Below are 26,734 nucleotides of genomic sequence, written 5' to 3' on the forward strand. Positions count from 1 at the left end.
ACATCCTGCTTGCCAAGAGAACACCCATGGATAAACAACCCAGAGACAATCAAGACCATAAAGGTCAACATCGTGCGAAGGCACGAAAACAAGCCCTGCGTAAGCATTAAAGCTACAAATGGGAATAACTGCATATAATCCGTATAAGGCATGTCCCAATAAGCAACTAGAGGCATAGGGAAGCCAGGGTTACGCATACACATCAACATCCTCTTGCATGGCAGTGCATAAAAGGCATAAGGTAGTGGACACAAGTCTTGTAGCAACAAAAGACATCATCGAGTAGTGTACATGTAGAGCCAACCAAGTCCAGGAAGGCCTGGAAAACAAGCAAGGCAGGGTGCTACACACCAATTGTAGGTAATAAACTGCCCATCCAAGTCATGGCCCTCAATAGGAATGCATAAACCTGCAAGGTAAGCACAATTGTAGCATAACCAAGTGTAGGCAACTGATCAAGGAGACATAAGCTCCCACTAGCAAACAAGTCGGAATAAAACCGAACAACTGGCCAAGGCATGCCATCATCCATACTCATGTTTGACATAGCTACATGTGTCAAAAGAGCATACCCCCAATACGCAAAACTGGCATGCATGACATGTCTTGCGGGGCCCTCGGAGAACTGCCATACGCATAACCAAATGAGCAAAGGCTCAAGCCATAAACAAGAGGCATGTCACTGTCACTGACAAATAGGTCAGCAAGACCGTAATCAGATCCAAGGCATTACCCAAATCAAAACAACCCACATAGGTAAGCACTGCACATAGTAGTCGTATGGAGCACGTAATAAGCATCCAAGCATGTAAGTGACCCTCTTAAACCCGTAAGAGAGCAATAGCCTTGCCATAGTCAATGAAAAGAGAGGGCAGAGCACATAGGTGTCCCCAAAGTCAATAAAAAATGCATGGGCGGTGTCCAAATATCATGCCAAGTGCCAAAGTTATACAAGCATCCATATGTCAAAGACAACAAGAGCATAGACGAGGGGTAGAAGCCCACAGTCTCATCATCCAAGCTCATCTGCAACCAAACCATAAAGCTCATAAAACCAATCTAAAATCCAAGCCAGGGGTGCTGAGACATAGCTCCCACTAGATAGGAAAGGTAAGATGCCAAGGGAGCAACTGTTGCAATATATCCAAGACATCCTAGGGTCCAAGTCCAGATAGGCATAAAGCCTAAGTATATCCCAGGTCCAACCGGCACAATCCAAAAGGCATCCTAGATCCATAACTGCATAATGATGTCACACTCCAAAGCAGCTGGGCATGATAGATACGGAACAAAACATCCGTCATAGGTCAACTAGGTGCATATCATCCATCCAAGACATAAGACTCCTGCTAAGAGGAAACCCACAAGCATCACATAGTGATAAAGGGTACAAACTGTCTCAAATAAATTCATGCTGCTGTCATGATAGGGAATGTCACAAGGACAAGGCTCCAACATCACTCCAAAGCATACATGAAGCATGATCAACCATATAGCCCAAACGGGAAGCATAGACCAACCAAGCATTTTCAAGCTCTTCATGTAAACTTGTAAGTACATTACCATAGCCAAAGTCACAACTGCCAAGCACTATTTCAGTCCCAAAAAATCCCCAATTTCATATCCGAGTGTGCACCATCCATGGGAAGCATTAATACATCATGGGAAACACCCGAATCATACCCCATAAGCCATAGGCATTAAATAATCCTTGTTAAGTATGATCATCCATGTTTATTACAACAACAAATCTCTATCTAAATTGAGTAGATAGTGGCTCAAATCAGCCCCAAAACCATATCCAAGTCACGTGTTATCATCCCCAAACTTTTGGCATCCAAGAGGCATAAGTATGCATCAAGTATCCACCTCACAAGCATGATCCATGAGCATGTAACACAACCAAGCATGTGCTACCCTGTAATACAGCTTGCTATATGAAATTTCCAGCCAGCAAATAGAGTATAGGCACCTCCAATGTAAAGGGTTAAGGCTTAGCATCAAAGCCAAGCAACCAAATGTGGTAGAAGTGGGTAAGAGAGTGCCAAGAGGTGTTTTAGTGCATGAGGAGTTGATTGGGAAGGCATTTAGCCAATAGGCACCATGTGGGAAGACCATACAGCCTGCTGGGAGGGGCTAAAAAAGCCACGGGCTGCTGAGAGAGGGTTTGGGGAGGATTAAGGTGGGCACAAAGGGTGCAAAGTGACAGAGGGGCTACTTAAGAGCCTTCAAAGGAGCTAGAGGAAGAGAAATGTGAGTTGTGCCCAATGCTGCCCTACTGGCGCAATGATTCTAGCACATGTGAGCTACCATATGACTCCACAAAGCTTGATCCAAAGGTTGGGGAGGGTAAAAGAGGTGCCAAAGTGCCCAAAATAAGTCTCAAGCACCATAGATCATTGAGAAAGCACCCCAAACCAATAAATCAAACCTATGAGTGCTATTGTCCTGTTTGATTGCACCTGGTATACTCTCAGATATGAAGATCTAAGCTCTTGGAGCCTAATGGAGCCCAAGAGTGGCCTACAACAAGTGGTAAAGGGTGGGAAGGTGGGAAGATAAAGATACATACCATGAAGGTTAAGCTATGGCTATCATGAGCCTGAGAAAATGGATGTAGGTATTTGCTTGAAACTTGAAGTAATGCGAGTTGAGGTCGAGTTCCACGAGATCCAAGCTTTGATACCGATTGAAAGGTGAGAAGGATCGAAGCTTGCATGGGAGAGCTATGGTGGTAGAGCAAGAGCAAGAGAGAGATAGAGAGACCAAATGGGAACTCCAACCCAACACAATGTGTGCCAAGGGCCTGATCCCTTTATTAGTTAGGGTTTGTAACGAATGGGCGCTCCGAGCAGGGCATCAGGCACATATGCCTTTATCCCCAACACTTCAATTAATAGATTAAAGAAGGGAGCTTTGTTTTGGAATACCATTGCAGATAGAAGCTTCAATAAGTTAAAGGAACTTCTCACTTTTGCTCCTATCTTACTATGTCCAAACTTCTCTAAGGAGTTTACTATATAGTGTGATGCTAGTGGTAGAGGTACAAGGGCTATCTTGTTACAAGAACATGATGTCGTTGCCTTTGAGACTCGCAAGATCATTAATAAAGAGATGGCTATGAATGTCTATGACCAAGAGATGTTGGCTATACTCCATGTAATCAAGAAGTGGCACCATTACTTGTATGATAGTCGATTCAAGGTCAAGAGTGATCGCATGGTTCTTAAGTACTTTCTTACTCAGTCTAATCTCACTCCTAAGTAGTGTAGGTGGGTGGGTACCCTAGAAAACTATGATTTTGATATCACACATACATGGAGTAAGGATAATATTATGGCTGATTCTATTTCTAAGATGTGGGTATGTAAAGTTTCAGCCATGACTTTGAGCTACATAGTGACTGGGTTGAAGAGCTACAAGAAGCTTACCTTTTGGATGAAGAGCTCAGCCATACATTTTAGAAATTACAACAAGGATTAATATAGGAAAGCTCACATTTTCAACTTACCATCTTTTTCTCAATTCAAGCTAAAAATTATAGAGGATATGAAATCTTTGCCTATAGCTAACACTGAAGTGTGTTCAAGACCTATCATAAAATGAAGAAAAGCTTTTAGTAGAAGGAATTATGGAAAGATGTGAAGGATTATGTCATGAAGTGTATTCCATGCCAACAAAATAAGGATATCACTCATAATGTAGGTGGTTTTCTACAACTATTACTCATTCCTAAAGGAAAGTGGATGCATATAGCCATGGATTTTATTATTGGCTTGCCTATGACTAAACATGCAATGGCCTAACATCTATGTGGTGATAGATAGACTCATTGAAAGGAGCTCATTTTATTAACATAAAGATATAGTTCATTGCATCAGAGGTGGTTAGTCAGTTCTTCATGGAGCATATCTTTAAGTCACATAGACTACCACAGGTAATTGTGCATGATAGGGGTAGGTGAGATTTAGCTCCATGGGTAGTAAGATGGCTCCCTTTATAGCTTATCATCTATAGATTGATGGCCAGATAGAAAGGGTCAATAAGTGGTTAGAGATCTATCTTCAACAAACATTTTATATAAAGTGCCCCTTCTCAATTCTTCTTAGTGAAAAGATAAACCCTTGTGGAAAAGAAGAGCTAGCGAAAATGCAAACCCATCTTTAGTAGTGCAAAGCGAATCTTAGGAAAGCCTAAGGGCAGATAAAGATGTCTGTTGATGAGAAGAGGCATCCTATGGAGTTTCAGGAAGGAGAGTTGGTTTTGTTGAAAGTACCCAATTCTCATTTACTCTACCTTGAAAGATGGTTCTAGTAAAAAACTTGTGTATAAAGTTTTCTGGACTATGTAAAATACTAAAGTGCATGGGAGACTTGCCATATAAATTAGAACTACCCTCTTCCACTAAGATTCATAATGTGTTTCATGTCAATTAGCTCCTCAAACCATTTTATAGCACCTAGGTGGATATAGTAGATGAGCTGCCTCCCATTGACAACAAAGGTCTCATATAGTACATCCCTAATAAGGAGATCATAGGACATCATGAGAAGAAGCATCGCTCCAGGTCTATCATTGAGTACTTGATTAAGTGGAGGGTATTGCCCCTTAAGGAAGCTTGTTGGAGGCTTGATTCTATTTTGGATGAGTTCCCCTACCTTTAGAATTCTTTAGTGGTGGCTGAAGCATAACTCTAGTTGGTGGGCTAGATTGTGGGTACAAATAGGACCTAGATAGCAGTCTAGTTTAGAATAGATTTTATTATGTCCAATTTTTAGTGAAGGGCCACCTACATATGCCAGAGTACTCTTTGAGAGCTTCATATTGATATATGGCACACCCCATTTGCACTACTCTACGAGGAGTTATGGCAGATTTTGTTTAGCAAGGCCTGTTCTTAGAGCAAGTTGTCTACTAATTGCATGGATCTTTTCTTGAAGATTTAAACGTTCAAACTCTCTTGCATGGATCTTTTCTTGAAGATTTAAAGGTTCAAACTCTCCTTTGAAGGCATCCAAATGCAATACATGGAAGAGACTTCTATATGTGTCTTCATTCTAGCTAAATGTTTGAATTTTCTCATTTATGTCCTACCATTTGTATGGCTACAGATAGAGAGCCACACTCTTTTATACCCATTCTCTCAACCATGGTAATATCTTTCCAATTTTGTTTTTGTGGGCAAATACCTCCAGGAGGAATGGATTGTGAGAAGCTAAGAAAAAATATTATTTTAGTGTGGTTTATTTAATAACACCATGTCACATTGGCATAGATATATAAGGTATTGAAACTTGTATTTTTTTAATGAATTCATCAATACAAATTATCATATCTTCATCTTACCTTCTCTCTCAAAACTTCCATGGCTTCTCTCATCTCTCTCCTATCCTTCTCTCTCTTCTACACACTCTTCTCTCATATCTCAGTCCTCTGCTTGACACTCCCCCTTTAAAAAAATAACCCACAATAAAATAAAATATTTGAATGTGAATGTGTACTTGAACCCCCTCCTTTACACATAAATCTCAAGTTCCATATTTGAACGCACATGCACTCTTTGATATCTATATTGGCATACTCTAATTGCATTTCTTAAATCCTAAATCTATTATATACCCATACACTTAGACTACCTCATGTATCCCATATAACATAAAAGCACTTATATGTATATAAAACCACACATGCAAATATGATGTGTGCAAGCACAATCAAAATCACACACACACACACACACACACAAATTCCCAACATCCTCTCAAGCATATAAACATGCAAATCTAATAGTTTTTAATCCCACATATTATTCATCCGTTTAGAATCACAATATAATTTATGAGTACATTGTCAAGCATTAGGTTTAGCAAGCTATGATATCGTATTTGAAGCTTCAAACATATGTTAGAGATAACTATACACACTTACTCATACACATGCACATGCAAGTGCGCGCGTACACACGCATGCGCGCGCACACACACACACACACAAGAGAAGGAGGGAGGGATAAATGAAGAAATTGTTGATAATCATACCAAATGCCATACTAGTAATGGTCTAATTGCATGAGTATATATATGGTTGCATTGGTAGTTACATACAATAAATATCCACTTCCATTGGAGTTTTTAGACTTCCTTCAAGAATTCTCTCGAGTTGCATGTTTCTTCTAGGTGGGATCACAGGCCCTCCAAGGCAAACCCCCGCTGCCCTGATCTTTGCCACAAGGTCTCCAAACAACCCCTCCCGCTGAACAGCCCCAGCACGCCTCCATGGGTCGATGGCAGACCGATCTCTGCCCTGCGTCTCGAGGTTTCATTGGATTCCATTGGTGCCCAATGCAGAACCCTGTGCGAGACTGGGCAGGTCGACGCAGCCCTAGATGTGATACTCCAGGACATGAACCCCCATGGTGCCAGTCAGGTCCTGCTGAAGGCATGTCACAAAGCCAGAGCGCTCCCACCTGCGCATGTTGTCTACTCCCAGGTTCAGCGGCTTACAGGCAAGCTCATAGAACCACAAGCTGATACAGCGGTCCTCACACTTCGCAGGCACAGTGTCCTCGATAATGTTAACCGGATTTCCCTCTCCTTGCACCACCGTCTGGATTCCTTTTGGCGGGCCATGATTGCTGCTTATATCAAGTGCGGTCAATGCCGGGAAGCGCTGGCAATGTATCAATTCATGCAGGAAGATGGGGTTATCCCGGACCTACACACATTTGTCAGCCTGTTGAGGGCATGTACAAATCTATCAGATATTTCCCAGGCAGAGAAATTGCATGCTGATGTGCGTAGAAATGGTTTGGCTTCGGATGTGTACGTTGGTAGCACCCTTGTGAGCATGTATGGAAAATTAGGGGAAATTTCAAAGGCAGAACATGTTTTTGATAGATTATATCTGCGCACTGTGGTTTCATGGAATGCCATGCTCTCTGCATACATGGAACAGGGCCTAGAAAAGGAGGCACTGTTGTTGTTCAGACAAATGCTGGATGAAAGGTTAGGCCTTACACACCAGACATTTATGATTATTCTTCAAGCATGCTGGACTATGGTGGAAAAGGAAGAATCTATGGGAGTAGAGGGAGATTCAGTCAAACATTCATTTTTTTATATTGGTAAAGCTTTACATGCTGATACTGTTCGGCGTGGGTTGGTTTCTAATATTTGTGTCAGTAGTGCTCTTGTCAGTATGTATGGTAAGTGCCAAAGAATAGCAGATGCAGAGAATGTTTTCAGTGTGATTTCTGATTGTAACATTGTGACATGGTGTGCTATGCTCTCAGCATATGTTGAAGCAGGCTCAGGAGAGAGGGCTTTGCAGTTGTACAGACAAATTCAAGTAGAAGGAATGACCATAAATTCTTGGACGCTTGTGAGTGCTCTTCAAGCATGTGGGAGTCTTACAGGGGTGGAAACAGCTGACAGTCAGGAGGGTGGCATAATCAAAAAAGCAGCTTCAAACATTGCAGAGGCACTGCATGCTGATGCACAGAAAATGGGCCTCATATCATCTGCTTTTGTTGCTAGTTGCCTTCTGACTCTGTATACCAAGTTGGGAAGTATTGAGGAAGCAGAGAATGTGTTTAACAGGTTACATCAGCATCACGATGTTGTCTTGTGGAATGCAATGCTTTCAGCTAATGTTGGCCTAGGTCAAAGCAAGAAGGCATTGCAGCTGTATAGTCGCATGCAAGAGAAAGATATAGGGGTGGATCTCGTTACAATGATTGGTGCCTTGCAGGCATGCTGTGAAGCAGGAAGTGTTGAGATATCTAGACAGATTCATTTTAATGCCATTTTTGCCGGGTATGATGCTATCCCACTTCTATTAAACACTCTGATTCGTGCCTATGGATGTTGCGCATGCATGCAAGATGCAGAGGTGATCTTTGATGGACTGTCTCAAACCAATGCGGTCTCATGGAATGCGTGCATTACTGGTTATGCACAAGCAGCAAACATGACAGCAACCTTGAAGATGTTGGAGGAAATGAGTTTAACAGGTGCAGCACCAAATGATGTAACATTTCTTGAAGTTTTGTGTGCATGTAATCATGCCAGCCTTGTTAACAATGGCTTTGATTATTTTGGTTGCATGAGACACTATGACATAACTCCAAAGGTGAAGCATTATGTAGCTATCATAGATCTCTTAGGGCGTGTAGGAGATTTTGAGAGACTGGAATATATCATTTTAGGAATGCCAGTTCAAACTGATGCAGTGCTTTGGCTGCGTTTGCTGGGTGCATGCCAGCTACATAGCAATGTTGATCTAGGGAGACGAGCATTTGATTGTGCAGTTGCTTTAGACTCCAAAGATGCCACTGCATATATTTTTATGTCAAATATATATGCTTATGCTGGTATGATGGAGTGTGCAAATGAAGTGGAAAGATTGAGAGAGAAGGAAGGTGCATGGAGCTTTAGGGAATCCTGGCCAAAATTGGGTGCTGGGTGCTAAGCCTAATCCTTTTGTAGTAGAGATTACATTCATTGCCTGAAAAGAGACACTTCCATTTGATGAAGAAATTGTTGAAAGGGCATGAGCTTGCTTTGTAAATCTAGTTGAGGCAAAGGGTGGTTGCCATTGTCTATTGACAGATTGGTTGTGGAAGCTTGCATGTGCTAGAACAGTGCAAAATAGAAGCAAAAGAACATGATAATCAATGAACACGAGAAACAAAGAGATACAATGAGATGAGGTAAGGGATCCATGAGCAATAATCCATGAGATACAACCAACTCATGACAAGATGTTCACGGCACTGCTCAAGTCTCTACCCTGCATGTGCAAGCAGTTGTTTGAGGAAGTGTGCCCCATGCCCCATGCCCCTCTATATATAGGCACACAGTCTTGGATAGTGTCCTAAAACCATAGAATGATAAAAGTGAGCACATATTATATGCCCAAATAACAAATGCTCACACCATGTCTCAGATCATAGGCGATCACACAACTCTAATGAAATGTATGAAGTAGAAACCCAAGGTGCACCATGGTTATATGTGATCACATCTTAAATGAGCAGGCTATCTAAGATGCACCTTGGATAGTCTTAAAATGTGCACTATTAGACTTGATGTGGTAGTAAAGTATGGCAACTAATGTAGCGATCCATGAAGACAAAGGAAATGAAGGAAGAGGGAATTTGACCATTGCCCATCATAGCAGCCACTAGTAAGCTAAACATGAAACTAAACTCCTAATCAAAGAGCATTAACATGCCCCAAGATGCCATCATGTAAAAAGGATGCAAGAGCTTTGACATATCTATATCCACCTTGGATTTGCAGGTAATGCATGCACGCCTAAAGTGCTTTTCCCAAGTGTAAGCCATATGCCTAAATACTCCACGACCTCCTTTGTAGTAGAAGACCGTGTGCGGCAAAGTATGAGAGTAAACACGTGTGACCTAATCCACATAGTCCATTGCATGAGAGCAAGAGGATACCCTTTCTCACTTGATGTGTTCATTTGATGGGAACAATTTGAAGGTTGTCAAGCATCCTTAGTCAACATGGCCTTATCGGCCTTTTGTGAATTGGAGTCATTTTGATTAAGAATTGCTACCATGTGCCATTGTATCTTTCTTGGACTTCTTTGGTAACTTTTTGTTGGCATGCCTTCTTTATTGCAAGAGAAGCAATGAACCTTCTTCTTCTTTTACTTATTTGTTGACTTAGATGAAGACACAATGCTCCCTCTCCATCATCACCATGAGACAAAGAACTTTTGTAGGTAAGAATGATTCCTTTAAAATTTAAGGATTAAAATTAAAGATGAGAATTGAAATTGATACCTAACACATGAAGGCCTTGGCAACTATCTTAAACTTGGAAGGAATCTTATTAAACATTAAAAGACTCAACTCCTTGATACGAAAAGTAGATTCCAAAAGAAAGAGGCGATCATAAATAACAAGAATTTGCATGACAAAAGCTTGAATTTAATCATATAGACTATCTTGACATAGAAATTGGCAATGAAGAGTGATGACTCATAGAGGAAGATTGCAAGGTTAGTGTAAGCACTAGTTAGCACCTCACTTGTGTGATCACAACAAAACATTACTAGACAATGCATCACGATGGTACCTATGTGAACATGAGACCTAGAATTGCTCAAGGTCTTGTTACTAGCAATTGTGTCTTCTTTTATAAGTTGATATGCAATTACCTATTATGTGCTTTCACTAGGCTAAAGTTCTACCTTTAGAAATGTATAAAAAAGATAAGGAAACACATCAATGGTAGAAAATGTCTCCCTTCTTGAGTGTCTTGCTTATTCCTATCAACATGAATAAGAGAAAGGAAATGCATGTATTAGGATGCAAAACTACATGTTTACTCCTGTCAAGACGAGGACGATAATCCACGTGTATTAAAAAAGGGCAAACAAGAAGATTGAGTATAATGTTATGTTGATGCCTTTTCATACACTTGTATAATTTGAACAAGAAGCACGTCCACATTCAAAAATGATTCATACAACTAGCATATGAGCATAAGAAGAGGTTATGCTACCTTATAACTGCTTTTCATGTCACGAGGACATGTATTTTTAATGCTTGGCTTTGGCATTATTAAGTTGTGCACACGTGAGGTACACGTGTGAAATGCAAGTTAGTTAAGTGTTAATGAGACCTAAGTCACACTAGTGACCAGTGTGGGTTACGGGCATCCAAACATAGCCTAAAACATTTAATTCATAATTAATGTTAGTGGTGACACTAGGAAATTAACATTAATCAATTAATTAATGCTAGTTTTGAGCTAATGAGTGCTCAAGATCACTAGGGTGGTGATAAATTGGCTTAGCCAATTTAATTCTTGGCCAGCTATATTATTGTTTGATTAATTAAATTAATTTAATAAATCTAGATAATGCTCGAAATTATTTTGAAAAGTCGACACTTAACAAAACTTACCCATGCAAGTGGAGAGAGAGAGAGAGAGAGAGAGAGAGAAAGAAAGTAAGTAAGTAAGTTACATTAACGTCTTCTAAAGACCAAAACTGGCCTATGAGACAAACTGTGATACAACTGATGAGGTCCAGCTATCCAAAATAAAAGTGCTGAATGAAAAGCTAAAAACTGGAAATTGAAAATACGGTGCTGTGAGTGTGATAAGTGTCGTATATGTGTATGTGCGTATGTAGCTCTGGTACTCCAGATAATTGCTACAAAAGGGGAACAAATGTCGGCTGAGAGAGAGAGAGAGAGAGAGAGAGAGAGAGAGAGAGAGAGAGAGAGAGAGAGAGGACTGCCATTGTTGTTGCAATAGTTGATAGTTGATAGGCCATTTCTAGCCACTAGTAGGAGACTCGCTAAGAGTTAATGACATGCCCATAAGAGACTATAGTAGTAGATGATAGTAGTTTGAGGGCCATTTCAACCAAACAACATCATATTTAGGGCGTTCCATTAGTAGAGATAGCTTTCATGGCTATCTAGATAGGGTAGCAGTCGATTTATTCCATTTTTTGATGATAGAAGCCTAACTTTTCTCTGTCCTCAATATTCTCTCTCATCCTTCCTTAGCAATTCTAGCAAATCATGCATTGGAGGTGAAAATTTTGATTGATCTCTAATGTAAACCCTAATTTTAACATAAAGTAGGCTTTGATAGGCCATCTCTAGAAGTGTGCTTAGAAATTAAAGGCATAAGGATTTGAATTTCCATTATTGAAATTGAGGCAACTTCCAGAGATTCAAGTGGCTATTTAATCAACAAGCATTTAGGGCTACATCTGTCACCCAAGGAGCATAATTGAAGGTCAATTCTTAAGCAAACCAAGGGGAAAATTGGTTTGAAGGCTTGATGGTCATTTATGATAGTAAGAGGCAATTGCAGAGTGAAGGAGATTCAAGGAATCTCATTGTGTTCCATCCAGATTGCAAGTGAAGATAAATAAATACAGCAAGGGGTGCCAATTTTAGGGCCAATAGGTTGTCCATTGTCTAAGATTAAGAGATAACATTTGTATTTTCACTTCATGTGAATTTTATGCTTGTTGTAATCGTTGATTAATTAAGTCATTATCATCCTCTTCGAGAAAGAAGGTTAATTTCATGGTTCTATTGTTGTTGGGATACCATCAACTCCCTTGAGTAGGTGGGACCAAGGCATGTGTGTGTAACTTAGTGAAGTTGCATATTGTTGAAATTGTGTTCAAATGACTGCTTTTATAACATGCATGTCATCATGTAGTGATTTGGGTCCAAGGCATGATGATGCTTGACCATTGGAAGATACACAAATAGAGGAATCATAGAGCCTTAGTAGCAAGGAGAAAAACTAGATTTAGAGCAAGTTGATGATTAGAAAGAAGATGAAGACTTTGATGACTAGTTTAAAGATCCTTTGAGGAGAGCAATTGATATGTTTGCATGATTGGCAAATGATCCTCAATTTACTCACTTTTTGAATTCTTCCAAGAAGAACGGCAAGCACAAAAAGAGGAAGTCATCTTCTAGAGCTTCATAATAGTAGGATGTACTAAAGGAAACAACAAAACTATCTAAAGATGCTCCCAATGTTGTCAGTGAGCAAAAGCAACTAGTGCAGTTGGGGTCCGGGGGGTCCACTAGGGTTTACCGTATGGTATGGCATGAGTGTAAGGGAGGGGGGTTATTTAAGGGAAGGAAGGTACATTTTATAAGGTAAGGTCCCATAAATAGGGGGTAGATAAGGAGTACTTTCATATATTTCTTGCACGCATGTGACGTCTCCTTATTACTATTAGTGAATCCCTCGTGAGGTGGTGCAAGACATGCAAATGCAAGACCATCTTGGTAGTGCCAATGCAATGGATTTTGGACAGCAAGGCATACATGCAAGTATGGGGCAATCAGGATACTTTGGTGGTGGTATTATATTTCATGCTATGGTATGTCAAGGATTGCGTATGGGGATGCAAAGTACAACTCCTTATGGTACACAACAAATAATGAATGGAGTGCAAGGGGCCCAATGTATTCGGGTGTGGCAAGTGGAATGCAAAACCCCATGTATGGTAGTATTGGCATGATGAATGGGGCACAAAGTGGCTTCAATAGCAATTTATGATAATTTGACTCTCAAGGCATTAACAAAGGACTATGATGAGGGTGAAAAAGAGGTAAAGTTTGAGGCTTTCAATGGTGCACAAGATAGGTTGAAAGCATTGAGTTTCATTCACCAATTTGATGTAGCCTATTCGGGAGGCAAGTTCACTAGATGCTCCAAGATTCAAAAGATAACCACTTTCTTGAAGGGAAATGCATTGCTTTGGTGGTCCACACTTCTAATGCAAGGTAGAGAATTGTCAACATGGGTACACTTTAAGAAAATGTTTGCTTATAATGGGTTGAAAAATACCTTTGAATGGATATTATGACAGCCTAGAATAAGTTGGATGCATCCCAATGCAAAATTTGAAGCAATACAATAAGACATTTTGGGATGCATTGCTACCTCTATTACTTCTTATTGAGCTATCCCTCTTCTAGAGAAAGTGGATAATTATTGTTGTGGATTGTGAAAAGGAATTAGGGATTTTTGCATAAAGACCAATGTGAGATAAGCATGTCACAACTCATAGAGATAGCAACTATAGCCAATGCTTTCCTATGTGGAAAAGATTCAAGCTTCCAAAATGATGATGATGAGGAGATGCATGAGAAGTTTTCAAAGGCTAAAAAGGGGGTAGATTTGAAAATAGGGCTAAGAAGAGGCAAAAATAGCAAGGAAAAATTTAGAAAATAGTTGCACAATGCAATGACTTAATGATTGAAAATAAATGCTTTGTATGAGAATAGGAGGGGCCCATGGCAAGGGATTGTCCCAATAAGCAACAAACTTAGAGGTAAAGTTTCCAGAAGGTACTTGGTGGAATTTTAGAACGATTCACCCATGGATGCCAAATGGATGGAAGAGGGTGACTTAACAAACCACTCTCATTTGTTGCAACTTTACCTAGAAGACTTTTAGTAGGAGCCTACTTTAGATCAAGCTCAATCAAGCTTAATAGCTTAGAGAAGGTCCAAAGTATTGCCTAATTCTCATAGGGGAGATAGCACTGCCACTCCTCTGGTGATGGAAAACTTTAGTATATAGTGGATCTTAGGTGTATTCAACATGCATCTAGGCTATTGCTTGTTGACACTATGTCTCCTAGAAGGTCACTATTTAGTGTACTAGTCATTGTAGTTGGTATGCAAATGGGCATGGTTTTCACTGTAGCTCTGCAATTGTACATTTACATTAGATTATGATCATCACATTAAGATAATAAGGGGCAGATCATTAGTTGTTGATTTTCAGTATATGGTCAATAGTTTTCAGTGGTACTCGGTTGGTTTTTATGGACAACAACATGTAGAGTAATGCCATTGATAGTACAACCATGGTTTATGCTTTTCTATGGTTGTTCTGTTAAAATACTTTTGAGATAAAGTTAATGGATGCATCCAAAAATGGTTCTAATAGTAGTTAGAGTTTCCTTAAGTCAATTATGACTTAAGTTATGAGGCTGGAAATTTCAGCATGAGTACTACAGTGGCATAATAGAACAATATCGATTGACGTTCTTTGACTATGACACTTATGCTTTTCTATGGTTGTTCTATTAAAATAATTTTGAGATAAAGTTAGTGGATGCATCCAAAATGGTTCTAATAGTAGTTAGAGTTTCCTTAAGTCAATTATGACTTAAGTTATGAGACTGGAAATTTCAGCATGAGTACTACAGTGGCATAATAGAATAATATCGACTGATGTTCTTGGACTATGACACTTATGCTTTTTCTAGTTTAGTCTTAGTTTGGTTTTGTCACCTAGTAGTGCACTCAAGGATGATTTTGTAAGGATTTCAAGGGGGAGATATGTCACAAGGACATGTATTTTTAATGCTTACCTTTGGCATTATTAAGTTGTGCACATGTGAGTCACACATGTGAAATGCAAGTTAATTCAGTGATGGTGAGACTTGAGTAACCCTAGTGATTAGTGTGTGTGACAATGGTAAAAGGTGTAATAAGTTATGGTGATAGATACTAGGTGGTACTTGGTGTCAAACCTTGTCATAAAACATTTAATTGGCCATTAGTATCAGTGGTGGCACTAGAGAATTAACATTAATTAATTAATTCATTCCAATGCTCAACTACTAATGAGTGCTCATGATCACTTGAATGATAATTTGGTCTAGCTAATTTAATTGTTAGTCAGTTGGATGATTTTTATGAGCCATAAATAATTATTAAAATAACTACAAAATTAATACTCATACATACATTTAATATGATTGGTTAATGTTGGAAATTATTTTGAAAGGATGCCACTTGGTAAACTTGCCCATGTAAGTGAAAAGATCATTTTGAGAGAGAGAGAGAGAGAGAGAGAGAGAGAGAGAGAGAGAGAGAGAGAGAGAGAGAGAGAGGGGTCATTCCACTCTCGTGCAAGCTTAGGGAAAGATAGAAGGTTGCCATTGTTGTTGCAATGGTTGACAAGCCATATTTAGTCAATAGGAAACCCTCTAGGAGTTGGTGACATGCTTTGAAGGGACTACAATAGTAGACGACATCAGTTTCAAGGCTATCTCAGCCAAGCAACATCATATTTAGGGTGCTCCATCAGTGGACACAACTTTCATGGCTATCAAGATAGGACAACCAATTGATTTGGAAGTGTATTGATTCTCATCATTTCTCAGTAATTTTATGAAAAATCAAACATTGGAGGCAGAGATTTTGAGTAATCTCTATTGTGCCCTATTTATGACAAAAACTAGGTTTTGATAGCCAACTCAAGAAGCATGCTCAGAAATTGAAGGCCTAGGGACTTAAATTTTAGTCACTGAAATTGAGAAAATTTCAAGAGATTCAAGTGGCCATTTAGTCAATGAACATTTGGGGCTAAATTTGTCACCTAAGGAGCACAATTGAAGGCCAATTCCCAAGCAAACCAAGGGGAAAATTGGTTTGAAGGCTTGCTAGCCATTTATGATAACAAGAGGCAATTGGAGAACAGAGGAGATTCAAGGAATCTCATTGTATTCCATCTAGATTGCAATTCAAAATAAAGAAATACTACAAGGGGCACTAGTTTTGGGGCAACAAGCTAGCCGTTATCCAAGATTAAGTGGTAATACTTTCATTTTTAGCTTATGTGAATTTTATGCTTGCTGTAGTTGTTGCTTAATCATATCCTTACCACCCTCTTTAAGAAGGAATGATGGTTGATGTGAGTGAACTTGCAAGCATATAATCAATTTGTAAAGGTAGAAACACACCTTAAATATTGCATATTCATTGCTCTATTGGTGAATCACTTCAATTACCTAGAATTCATCTTACATTAGCCTTGCTTTAGGCCTACAAAGCTTTAGCACATTCTTTATTTCATTGTAATGGATCCACCCCTAGCTAGGCTAGAGAAGCAAGTGTTTAGTAGTTGCTTGGACACATCTCTATGAGCAACACCATTCTTTCTTTCAATGTAATGAACCCACCCCTAGATAGGCTAGAGCAGGAAATGTATAGCAGTCTCTTGCACATATCTTTGAGAGCTTGGATCTTATAGGATGCATAGACTTAGTTGGTTGTTGAATGGTCTTCAAGTCTATCTTAAGAGAAATATCAAGGCCTCAACCCAAATGGATTGACCTAAGGGTATTTATATTTCTACAATCTCTCTAAATAGCAAGCTAATGCCCACCCTAAAGAGACCACCTCACAACCTCTAAAGGACAAGAGTAACCAACATGGCACTCAGTTCATAGAGTGTGGTAGCTTATTAGTCTTCCATGATCTCAAGGACTAGTTCTCTACCACACACCACTTCCCTAAGACAATGTTGGTCTAGGTTCTAACCTACCATTTAGATAGTCATGATCAATTAGTTCTAGTCCTAGATAATCACATAGGAAACTAGTTGATTAATTAGCTAACCCATCCTTAGGACAGGGTCATTGAGACCACCACCATCCACTTTCTATCAAACACATCCATCATCTTTAGTTTTCTACTTAAGTTTTTATCATGCTGTGAATACATTATAAAAACAAATTTTTGAATCAATCCATTACAAGGTTCATTGAATGTTGTTTAGGCAATTACAAAAAAATAATGGAGAACAATACTTTTACTAAAGCAATTATTTGAAAGTAAGATTGTGTAGGTTGCATAACTTATCCCTTTCTGGACACATAATCAAGCCAAGGCACTTCAACCTTTCTTAGATTCCATCTTGTCCTTATTTAGAATTGACCTTCGAATGCACATATGTTATCTCATGGAGAGTTTTTTTCTCCATCTTAGGGCAAGTCGTGGGGATTCCTTGCACATCCAAAGGCCCACTAGTTCCTATGCTGCCACCACAAGAGAGAATCTTCCTTCCATGGATGACCTCTTGTCTTAGGCATCAATCTCCATACTCTAGGTAGTTATGCTTTTAGCTTAGGGTGATGGAGCCCCAACAAAGAACATAGGGAAGTGCTACATTGAAGTCCAACTAAGGTGCATGTACTTCATAGTAACTTTTTAATCACAATTAGTAACCAAAAACAACCATGCAAAGGTACAAAACATCTCTTTCAAGGAATTCAATCCATTTCAAGATAATGTAACTACAACAATTTGATCAATGAAAAAAAATCATTTGTGTTATGTGCTATTTGACCAACCAATATCCACACCATATACATTATTTAACCTCAAATGATCCCTTTTTATAGGGATTAAGAATGGCCTTTGTACTGTTATTGTAGGATGGAGTCTTATAATTAGACCTTTATAACTTTGGTTTTCTTATCAACTTTATGCATTTAAATACATTCTAGGGTTTATTATTAAGATTTAGAGTTTACTTAGGGGTTTCTCTTCCATTTTCTTAAATTCCACAATTGAGTAAGCTCTTTGTTTTTTTGCTCAATACCTGTAAACATTGATGATGGATCGCATGGTCAAATGGGTCCACATGTCCACACAGCATGTCAATGGTCATTCTGATCCCAACATGGCCATCGACGTCACTTATTATATTTGGTTAGTTACACCTACCTATAGTTAGCATAGTTATAGTACTTATTGATTAGTATAGTCTGTTATGCAGTATGTCTTAATAGGCCACATCCATTTATGTGGCATCTTATCTATACTTTGTATACATTGAAAAAGGTGGAGCAAGGGTGGAAGCAAGAGAGAAGCAAGAGCTATGGAGGTTGAAGAAAGAGATAGCAACACCATATGTGGGAACTCCAAAATAGTCATAACATGTGACCAACCTTTCCTTATTCTATTGTCATTTAAAGAGGCCACACCTATAGTGCAGAGATGTGCAGGAGCCAGTAAGTACAAGTAAATGTAAGCAACTAGACACAAGTAACCTTTAACTCCCAATAACCTTCGACTTAAAGGCGAATGTGTTTGAGTGTGGTGAGAACAAGAAAAAAGTGACAAAGTGCAAGTCTCCCATCCCGAATTCATTCCTCCTTCTCTATCTCTCAAACCCACTTGCGAATGATGGCTCCGAAGCAACAAGATGAAAAGACAATGAGATCCACCGTAACCGGTCAAAGAACAATTATTGCTAGAGATACGGGAGTGCCCAAGGTTGTCGGAGTTGCCACTACCAACGGAACATCGGGTATGGCGAATGCAAGTGCAAGCAAAGATAAAATTCCCAATGTCTATCGTATTACTTACAAACTCCCGAAAAATGAAATAGAATGATATCACATAATCTTCATAATAGTTTGTGAAATGGTATTGCTTATGTTGGGTAAGTTAATCCCTAAACGGGAAATTGATGTCTTGCTTAACAAAGTTGTAAGAGATGTGCTCAATACTTCTTTATGGGGAGGAGAATCCACATTATAATATAAGGTTACCTTAGGATAAGGTCTACCTTGGCTATGTGAAGTTGTGAGCTACACGATGGTATGATTGCCATTGCATCATTATATGCTTAAAAGGATTGTTTGTGTTTTCTAGAATCTAGATCTTGTTGAGATATCGAGCTCCACTCGTGATACGCCAGGGTGACCGTTGTGTATTTATGTCACCGACTTGTCAGTTGGCAGATGCGGTTGGTACACCGCCCATGAATAATAGCTACATGATAGCTATCCTTATCTACTCTAGTTCGTGGCTCAGTTAGTATGCCACCTTAGTTAGTTGAGTTTGGTTTGAGACCCATATATAGGGTTCTTCTATTTCTTTGTACAAGAGTTCTTTTTGGCTTACACAACTAAGAAGATGAAAACTGTTTTCAGCCTCCACCTCTGTGTGTATTCCCCCATTGTGCAAGCAAGAAAGCTACAAGTGAGACTCCTTCCTTCTCTCCCACAATCTTGACATGGTATCAGAGCCTTGTTCGTGGTAAGGAGCTCAAGAAAGCAAGCCAAGCTCGCGGTGTTCTGGTAAGAGGAGCAGTGTTGCTTTCATTTTCTGTTTTGGGAGCAGATCTCTACAGGAAGCACAGCCGGAAAGTGCAGGAGTGCATTGTCTCAGGTTGAGACGCCCTTCGCGGTGAAGCAAGAGGACAGTATATGCTGCGGGTATGGGCTTTAGCCCTCGGCGACCTTGTTTTTTTGATTTGAGGCCATTTTGGGGCCTGTTTTGGAGGCGGAAGTTTTCTGCACGCACTCAGGAAAAGGCCCAATTTTATGCTGTGCAGCCACTGTTCTACAGGTCGGTGAAAAGTTACTGCAGAAATTGCATCATATGCTTATGTGCAGAGACATTGGGAGTTACAGAACCATCCTTGGTTCTTGTTTATGCAAAATCGTCACTAGGAAGTGACTGTGTGGTCAAATACCACTTTCGCCAGTTTTGCAGATTTGCCCTTGTGAGGGTGAAGTTGTGTTTTTTGCACTGACAGAATTTTTTGCAGTGTTCTGTAATGGCGTCTGATTCTCTTTCACAGATTGTCACTGAAAAGATTGACAAGAACAACTTTCAAGCATGGAAGTTTAGAATGACGAATTTCCTTATGGGAAAAGGATATTGGGAATTTGTTGCAAGAAATGAAGAAGAACCAGTTCTTCCTGATGTTCCCAATCAACAGCAAATGCAGGCATTTAAAGCATGGCATGAGAGAGCCAGGAAAGTTATGTATTGGCTGTCTATCAGCATTTCAGACTCTATGATTGTGCATATTCAGGATGCAAGTACGCCAAAGGAGGCATGGGATACTTTGTCAAAAATGTATAGCACAAATACGCAAGCCAGGAAAATGCAGCTCAAGCAAGAGTTGCATAATGTGCAAAGAGAAAATATGAGCATCAATGACTACCACATGAAGGTGAAGAAGATTGCAGATGCACTTGCTTCCATTGGGTCGCGAGTGGAAGATGATGATTTAGTTTCTGTGACCTTGAATGGTCTAGGAAAGGATTATGCACAGTTTCGGACATCCATTTCAGTTCGTGAAATATTTCCTGATTTTGAGGAGCTGATTGCTCTTCTAATTTCTGAGGAGCAAAGAAACGGTGGTGCATCTTCTTCAGGAGGAACTTCAAAAGAAGCTGTCTTCTACTCAAATGCTGGAAGAGGTAGAGGCAGAGGTAGAGGAGGCCGATTTGGAGGCCGTGGTAGAAATCAGAATATGCAGCAAACTCAAGAAAACCAGTCCTATGGAGGAGGACGTGGTAACTCTAGAGGCAGGGGGAGCCAAAGAGCTCGTAGTGGATGGCAAAGAGGCCAAAATGCAAACAACAATGTTGAATGCTACTACTGTGGTAAAATGGGTCATATGGCTAAAGACTGCTATAAAAAGCAGAATGACATTATGAATGGGAAATTGCAACAAGGGAATTATACATCTTCTAGTAGACAGGGTGATGACAGAAATGAGCACTTTTTTATGGTGCAGCACATGAACAATTCTGTGACAAGTGCAGAAGAAAGCAATGATGTATGGTATGTTGACTCAGGTGCATCAAACCACATGACATGTCATGCAGAATGGATGGAGGATGCAAGGAAAATGGAAAAACCAGGATTTGTGGAGACTGGTGATGATACTGCACATCCTATTGTGCAGATTGGAAAAATTTCTTTGTCTATGCAGGATGGGAAAAAGAAATACCTATTGGATGTATTTCATGTCCCGAATATCACCAAGAATCTGGTTTCTGTTGGTCAAATGGTTGAGCAGGGCTTGCAGGTCAGATTTAATCCTCATGGATGCTTTGTTGAGGATATGAAAAATAAAGGTCGCTTGATAGCAAAAGGAAAGAAGAAGGGCACGTTGGATGCAGACATGTCTGAATTGAGTGCAGCAATGTTTGCACATGGGACCGGTGTAGTTGCAGATATTGATATCTGGCATAAACGCATTGGTCATGTTAATGTACAACGACTTAAATCAATGCAGGCCCAAAATATTGTTGCAGGATTGCCTAAATTCAAGGTTGCACAAATGCATAAGGTATGTGAAGCCTGTCAGTTTGGAAAAGAGGCAAGGAAACCATTTCCTAGACATGTTCAAGAGAGTGAGAAGCCATTGGAATTAATCCACTCTGATGTGTGGACTACTAAAGCTGCATCTCTTGGAGGCTGTCATTATTTTGTCACTTTTATTGATGACTATAGCAGAAAAGTTTGGGTGTATTTTGTGAAAAAGAAAAGTGAAGTGTTTGGGCATTTCAAAACTCTTAAAGCTATGGTTGAAAAAGAAACAGGCTTGCAAATAAAATGCCTAAGGTCAGATGGAGGGGGAGAGTACCTCTCAAATGAGTTTGCAAGGTTCCTGTAGGAGCATGGCATAAAGCAACAATATTCATGCAGTCATACCCCACAACAAAATGGAATTGCAGAAAGGAAAAACAGGCATATTGGAGAGGTATCTCGTGCCATGCTCAATGAAAAAGACCTACCAGATTTTTATTGGGCTGAAGCAGTTGCTACAGCAGTCTATATAATGAACAGGACTCCCACTGCAACAATACATGGGATGACTACAGAGGAGAGGTATACTGGCAGGAAACTAGATATTTCTCATTTGAAAATTTTTGGTTGCATTGCCTATGTACATGTGCTAGATGAGTTGAGATCCAAGTTGGATCCAAAAGCTGAGAAGTGTATCTTTATTGGTTACTCTCTGTAGCAAAAAGGGTATAGATGTTATAACCCTTCTACTCGTAAGTTTACAGTGAGCAGAGATGTTTTTGATGAGATGAGTAGCTGGTATAAACCAATAAATGTGATTGATGATGTAGATGCACAAAATGGTAATGCTGCATAGAATTCACAGCAGCAGTCACAAAATATTAGTGGACCTGGAGCGTCCTCTAGCAGTGGTTCACATTCTTTGCCATGGACAGGCAGATTGAGATCAGGAGAATCTTCTCAAAGCAATGCAGATAGTGGTATGCAAGTATCACGAGAAGGAAAAGAGAAGGTTGATCAGCCCATGTTTAATGTGAATGTAGGTCACTCTTATGTGGATGGTGAATCAAGTGGCTCAGAACAGAGCATTGATGATGAGTTGGGTATTCCTTCTATTGTTACACCTGGAGTAAGGAAGACCAGGGATGTTTTGAGAGCACCTAGGAGTGAATCTATTTTGTGCAGGTCTACGAGAGCTAGGTATCCTGTGGATAGGCTGAAATATGATGGATTTACAGCCATTCACTATGCATATATGGTCAAAGTGATACATGAACCAGAACCCACTTCTTTTGAGCAAGCCATGGGAAAAGAAAAATGGGAGAAAGCCATGGATGAAGAAATGGATGCCTTGGAAGCAAATGCTACATGGGAGTTAGTATCTTTGCCTAAAGGTAAGAATGCAATTGGCTGTAAGTGGGTTTATAAGGTGAAGCACAATGCATATGGTTCTGTGAACAGATACAAGGCAAGATTAGTAGTCAAGGGGTATGCACAAACATATGGCATTGACTATGAAGAAACATTCAGTCCGGTTGCAAGGATGGCAACCGTAAGAGCAGTCATTGCTATGGCTGCATCAAAGGGATGGTCTTTACATCAGATGGATGTAAAGAATGCCTTCTTGCATGGTGATTTGCAAGAAGAGGTCTATATGGAGCAGCCACCAGGTTATGTGCATGCTGTTCATCCTGAGTTTGTTTGCAGGTTGAAGAAAGCCTTGTATGGCTTGAAGCAAGCACCTAGAGCATGGTCTGACAAGATAGGATAGTATCTTGTCACTATTGGCTTTTAGATTTCCAAGGCAGATTTCTCACTTTATGTGAGAAAAACAGAGAAGTATTATGCTACTTGTCATTTATGTTGATGATTTGATTATGACAGGTGACAGTGATGAAGATATCCTTCATGTGAAAATGCTATTGAAGCAGAAGTTTGAGATGAAGGATTTGGGAGAGTTGCGTTATTTCTTGGGCATTGAGGTGATTAGATCACCAAGTGGGATACAGCTCTTGCAGAGGCAGTATAGATTGGACATGCTGTCCAAATATGGGATGACAGGCTGTAAGCCTATTTTAGTTCCTTTGGAGCAGAATGTGAAGCTGAGCAGAGATGCAGGTGAGTTTCTAGAAGACCCTACTATGTACAGATGCATAGTAGGAAGTTTGATTTATATGACTATTACTAGGCCAGAAATGAGCAATGCTGTTGGATTGGTAAGTCAGTTTATGCAGGCTCCAAGGAAACCACATTTGGATGCAGCTAGACGCATACTCAGGTATGTGAAGTCCACATTGCAGTATGGACTATTTTATGAGACTGGGGTTCAGATACAGTTGCATGGATACACTGATGCTGATTGGGCTGGTAGTATTTCTGATAGACGATCTACCAATGGATATGTGTTCTCTTTTGGGAGTGCTGCAGTCACTTGGAGCAGCAAGAAACAACCTACAGTTGCCTTGTCAAGCACAGAGGCTAAGTACAGGGGTGCAGCAATGGCTGCATGTGACGTAGCTTGGTTGCATAAGCTACTTTATGATATGCATCAGTCTACAGATGGGCCAGTTGTCATTTATTGTGACAACATGAGTAGTATACACTTGGCAAATAACCTAGTCTATCATGCTAGAACAAAGCACATTGAGGTGCATTATCACTATGTACGAGAGAGGGTTTTACTAGGTCTTATTGATCTAGTTTATGTCAGCACAGAGGATCAGGTAGCTGACATATTCACGAAGGCATTGGGCACAGAGAAGCTGCGCAAGTTCAGAGACCTGCTTGGTGTGCAGGAATTGGGATTGAGCTCGAGGGGGAGTGTTGAGATATCGAGCTCCACTCATGATACTCCAGGGTGACTGTTGTGTATTTATGTCACCGACTTGTCAGTTGGCAGATGCGGTTGGTACACCGCCCATGAATAATAGCTACATGATAGCTATCCTTATCTACTCTACTTCGTGGCTCAGTTAGTATGCCACCTTAGTTAGTTGAGTTTGGTTTGAGACCCATATATAGGGTTCTTCTATTTCTTTGTACAAGAGTTCTTTTTGGCTTACACAACTAAGAAGAGGAAAACTGTTTTCAGCCTCCACCTCTGTGTGTATTCCCCCATTGTGCAAGCAAGAAAGCTACAAGTGAGACTCCTTCCTTCTCTCCCACAATCTTGACAGATCTCTAATTAAAAACATTGACAAACATGATGAAAGGAAAGATCACACTAAGCTACCCCCAAGCTAGCTGTGCGAGACCCTAATCCAAAGGGGGGTCATGGTTATTGCTTTGAGAGGCTTAGATCGGCTTCGTAATGGAAAGGTCTATCCGTAGGGATAGTCTGGAGCACTAGGAAATGTGGATGCCAGGGGGGACTGTGGTCATAAATTCCGCATTACTCTTAGAATCTGACGAGCCCCTTCATGACCCAAGATGGGATCTTGGAACCCTAATACTAGTTACAAGGGAGGAATCTTGGTGGGTAGAATACCCTCATAGAATTTTGTATATCTTCTGTAGGATTGAAAAGATGGAAGTTGTAGAAAACTTCCAATATAATAAAGGAATTTGTTTTATTCAAGGTTTGTTTGAATTGTATGCATGTTCGTGAGATAAATTACGTGAAGGAACATGTAATTTAACGGACTAATTAAAGAAGCTAGTTATATATGTTTCAATAAATGTGTTGTAGGTAATTAAAAAACTAAAGATGATATTGTCATCAAAGGAAAGCAAGTGGGCGTGATCCCCGATGGGTCTATCCAACAACGGTAGGGTGGTCCCGCTAAACTAGGAGCTTGTCTAAATCAGTGATAGAAATAGAAAGATGATAATTGGACTAACTAGTCACTAGGTATAACCAGCTTGCATTGTTTTAGGGGGCCAGAATGGGATTTTGCCTTATGGCCAGGAGAGTTGACATACCGCACTCCACTTCGTCTCCCATTCTTTTTAAACCAAGTGCAATGGCAAGTCCACTTCTATTTGAGTAATATTCTTGTAGGAAGTGGGAACTCAAAATTACTGATGCTAGCTAGTTGTTAGGAGACACGTCTGATTTTAGGAACCCAAAGATTCAAGTCGACCCTAATGGGTTTGGCCGAAACTCTTCTATTGTGATGTAGACTTAGTAGGGTCTAAGTGAAAACCCCCCTGATACTCCAAGGGAGCGTCGGGTGGCATCATTTGGAAAGCCTACTGATGGATTATCAAGCATCCTCAAGCCTCCTCCACCTCCAAGCTCCATCCTCCATAGCCACGTGTGCAAGAAGAGAGAAGAGAAGAGAAGAAGAGAAGAGGAGATGATGAAGAGCTTCACCCTCTTGATCCCTCACTCTCACACACTCACTCCCTCACACTCTCACACTCCCTCTCTCAAGAGCACACACAAGCAAGAAGATGAGAATGAGAGAAGAAGAAGAAGACTCTTGTTGCCACACACCAAAGAATGAGCTCTTATTCACTTTTTGAACTTTATATATACAAACCCTAAAATCCCATGGGCACCCATCCCTTTTTGACATGACTGGCCATTGTGGCAAGGTCCTTTTTCCATTTCCCTCTTCTAGCCTTATGCCTCTAGCCTACGCCCATCTAATATTTTACAATCGGCATAGGAGGGATCCTGGCGCTCTTTTACAAGAGTTTTTCGAGTTTTTTGAGGCACCTTTTCATTTAAAGTTGCACTTTTTTCCCCGGTTCATATTTAGAGGTCGCCTGTGGGTCTTTGCTCTTTTTCCATCTTCCTTTTTCTTTTTCCTTCATTTTTTCGCCATCTCGACTTGGGGTTAATATTAACCCCCTCGTAGACGGGTGCCAGTCCCATGGCACTTCGGCGTTGGGTTGTGTAAGGGTGAGGGCCACATGTAAACTTAGGTGCTTGTGGAAGCTCAAGAATGATGTTTGTCAGAGCAACTAACTGGATGTCATGGGTGGATGAGGGCCTCCGAAGTTGGTGGTTTGGCGCTTTTGGGGTGCTTGAAGAAGAAGGTGCGGTGCTCTACCTAAGGGGAGTGCTTTCCTCAGCGTGTTGGTGCATTGTGCTCGTGCTAGTGGAATGGGGAGGTGGATCTAACCGCAGGGGAGCCTAGGTGATGTCCCACACTTGAGGACCCCATTTGTGCCAAGGGGGGTGCGGTGCCAGTGGCTTAGGGTGACAGGTCTAACCCAAGGTGAGTGTTACCTCTCTGGGTGTGTCTTGTGCTTGATGGGCCCTAAGCGTGAAGTGGGGGAGCAAAAAGGGCTAGGGGGTTGGGAGTGGAGCCGGCCGACCGAAGCCACCGAACACGCCTAACTTAAGAACCCCTAGGTGCAATGATTGTGCTTTTTGAGGTGATAAGTACTTCTACGAGTGGG

At 40.4% G+C, this 26,734-nt stretch overlaps 1 protein-coding gene across 1 annotated transcript; it reads left to right on the top strand.

Moving 5' to 3' along the window:
* The first annotated feature begins 6,133 nt into the window (after window positions 1–6,133).
* LOC148013178 (pentatricopeptide repeat-containing protein At1g15510, chloroplastic-like) lies at window positions 6,134–9,623 on the top strand. Its single transcript, XM_087668419.1, has 2 exons — window positions 6,134–7,204; window positions 7,292–9,623. Exons 1-2 carry the CDS (start codon window positions 6,403–6,405, stop codon window positions 8,467–8,469), a joined length of 1,980 nt encoding a protein of 659 aa, XP_087524545.1. The 5' UTR covers window positions 6,134–6,402; the 3' UTR covers window positions 8,470–9,623.
* The last annotated feature ends 17,111 nt before the right edge of the window (window positions 9,624–26,734 follow it).

This window comes from Lygodium microphyllum, chromosome 26 (genome assembly GCF_053477565.2).
Source record: "Lygodium microphyllum isolate KBCC chromosome 26, Lygodium_microphyllum_v1.1.10, whole genome shotgun sequence".
NCBI lineage: Eukaryota > Viridiplantae > Streptophyta > Polypodiopsida > Schizaeales > Lygodiaceae > Lygodium > Lygodium microphyllum.

What these genes read in the sequence shown, in the direction of transcription:
- LOC148013178 (XM_087668419.1), top strand. Translation starts at nt 6,403, where the DNA reads ATGAACCCCCATGGTGCCAGTCAGGTCCTGCTGAAGGCATGTCACAAA. An exon ending in TGCTCTTGTCAGTATGTATG is followed by an intron (nt 7,205 to 7,291) that starts GTAAGTGCCAAA and finishes CTATGCTCTCAG; the next exon opens with CATATGTTGAAGCAGGCTCA.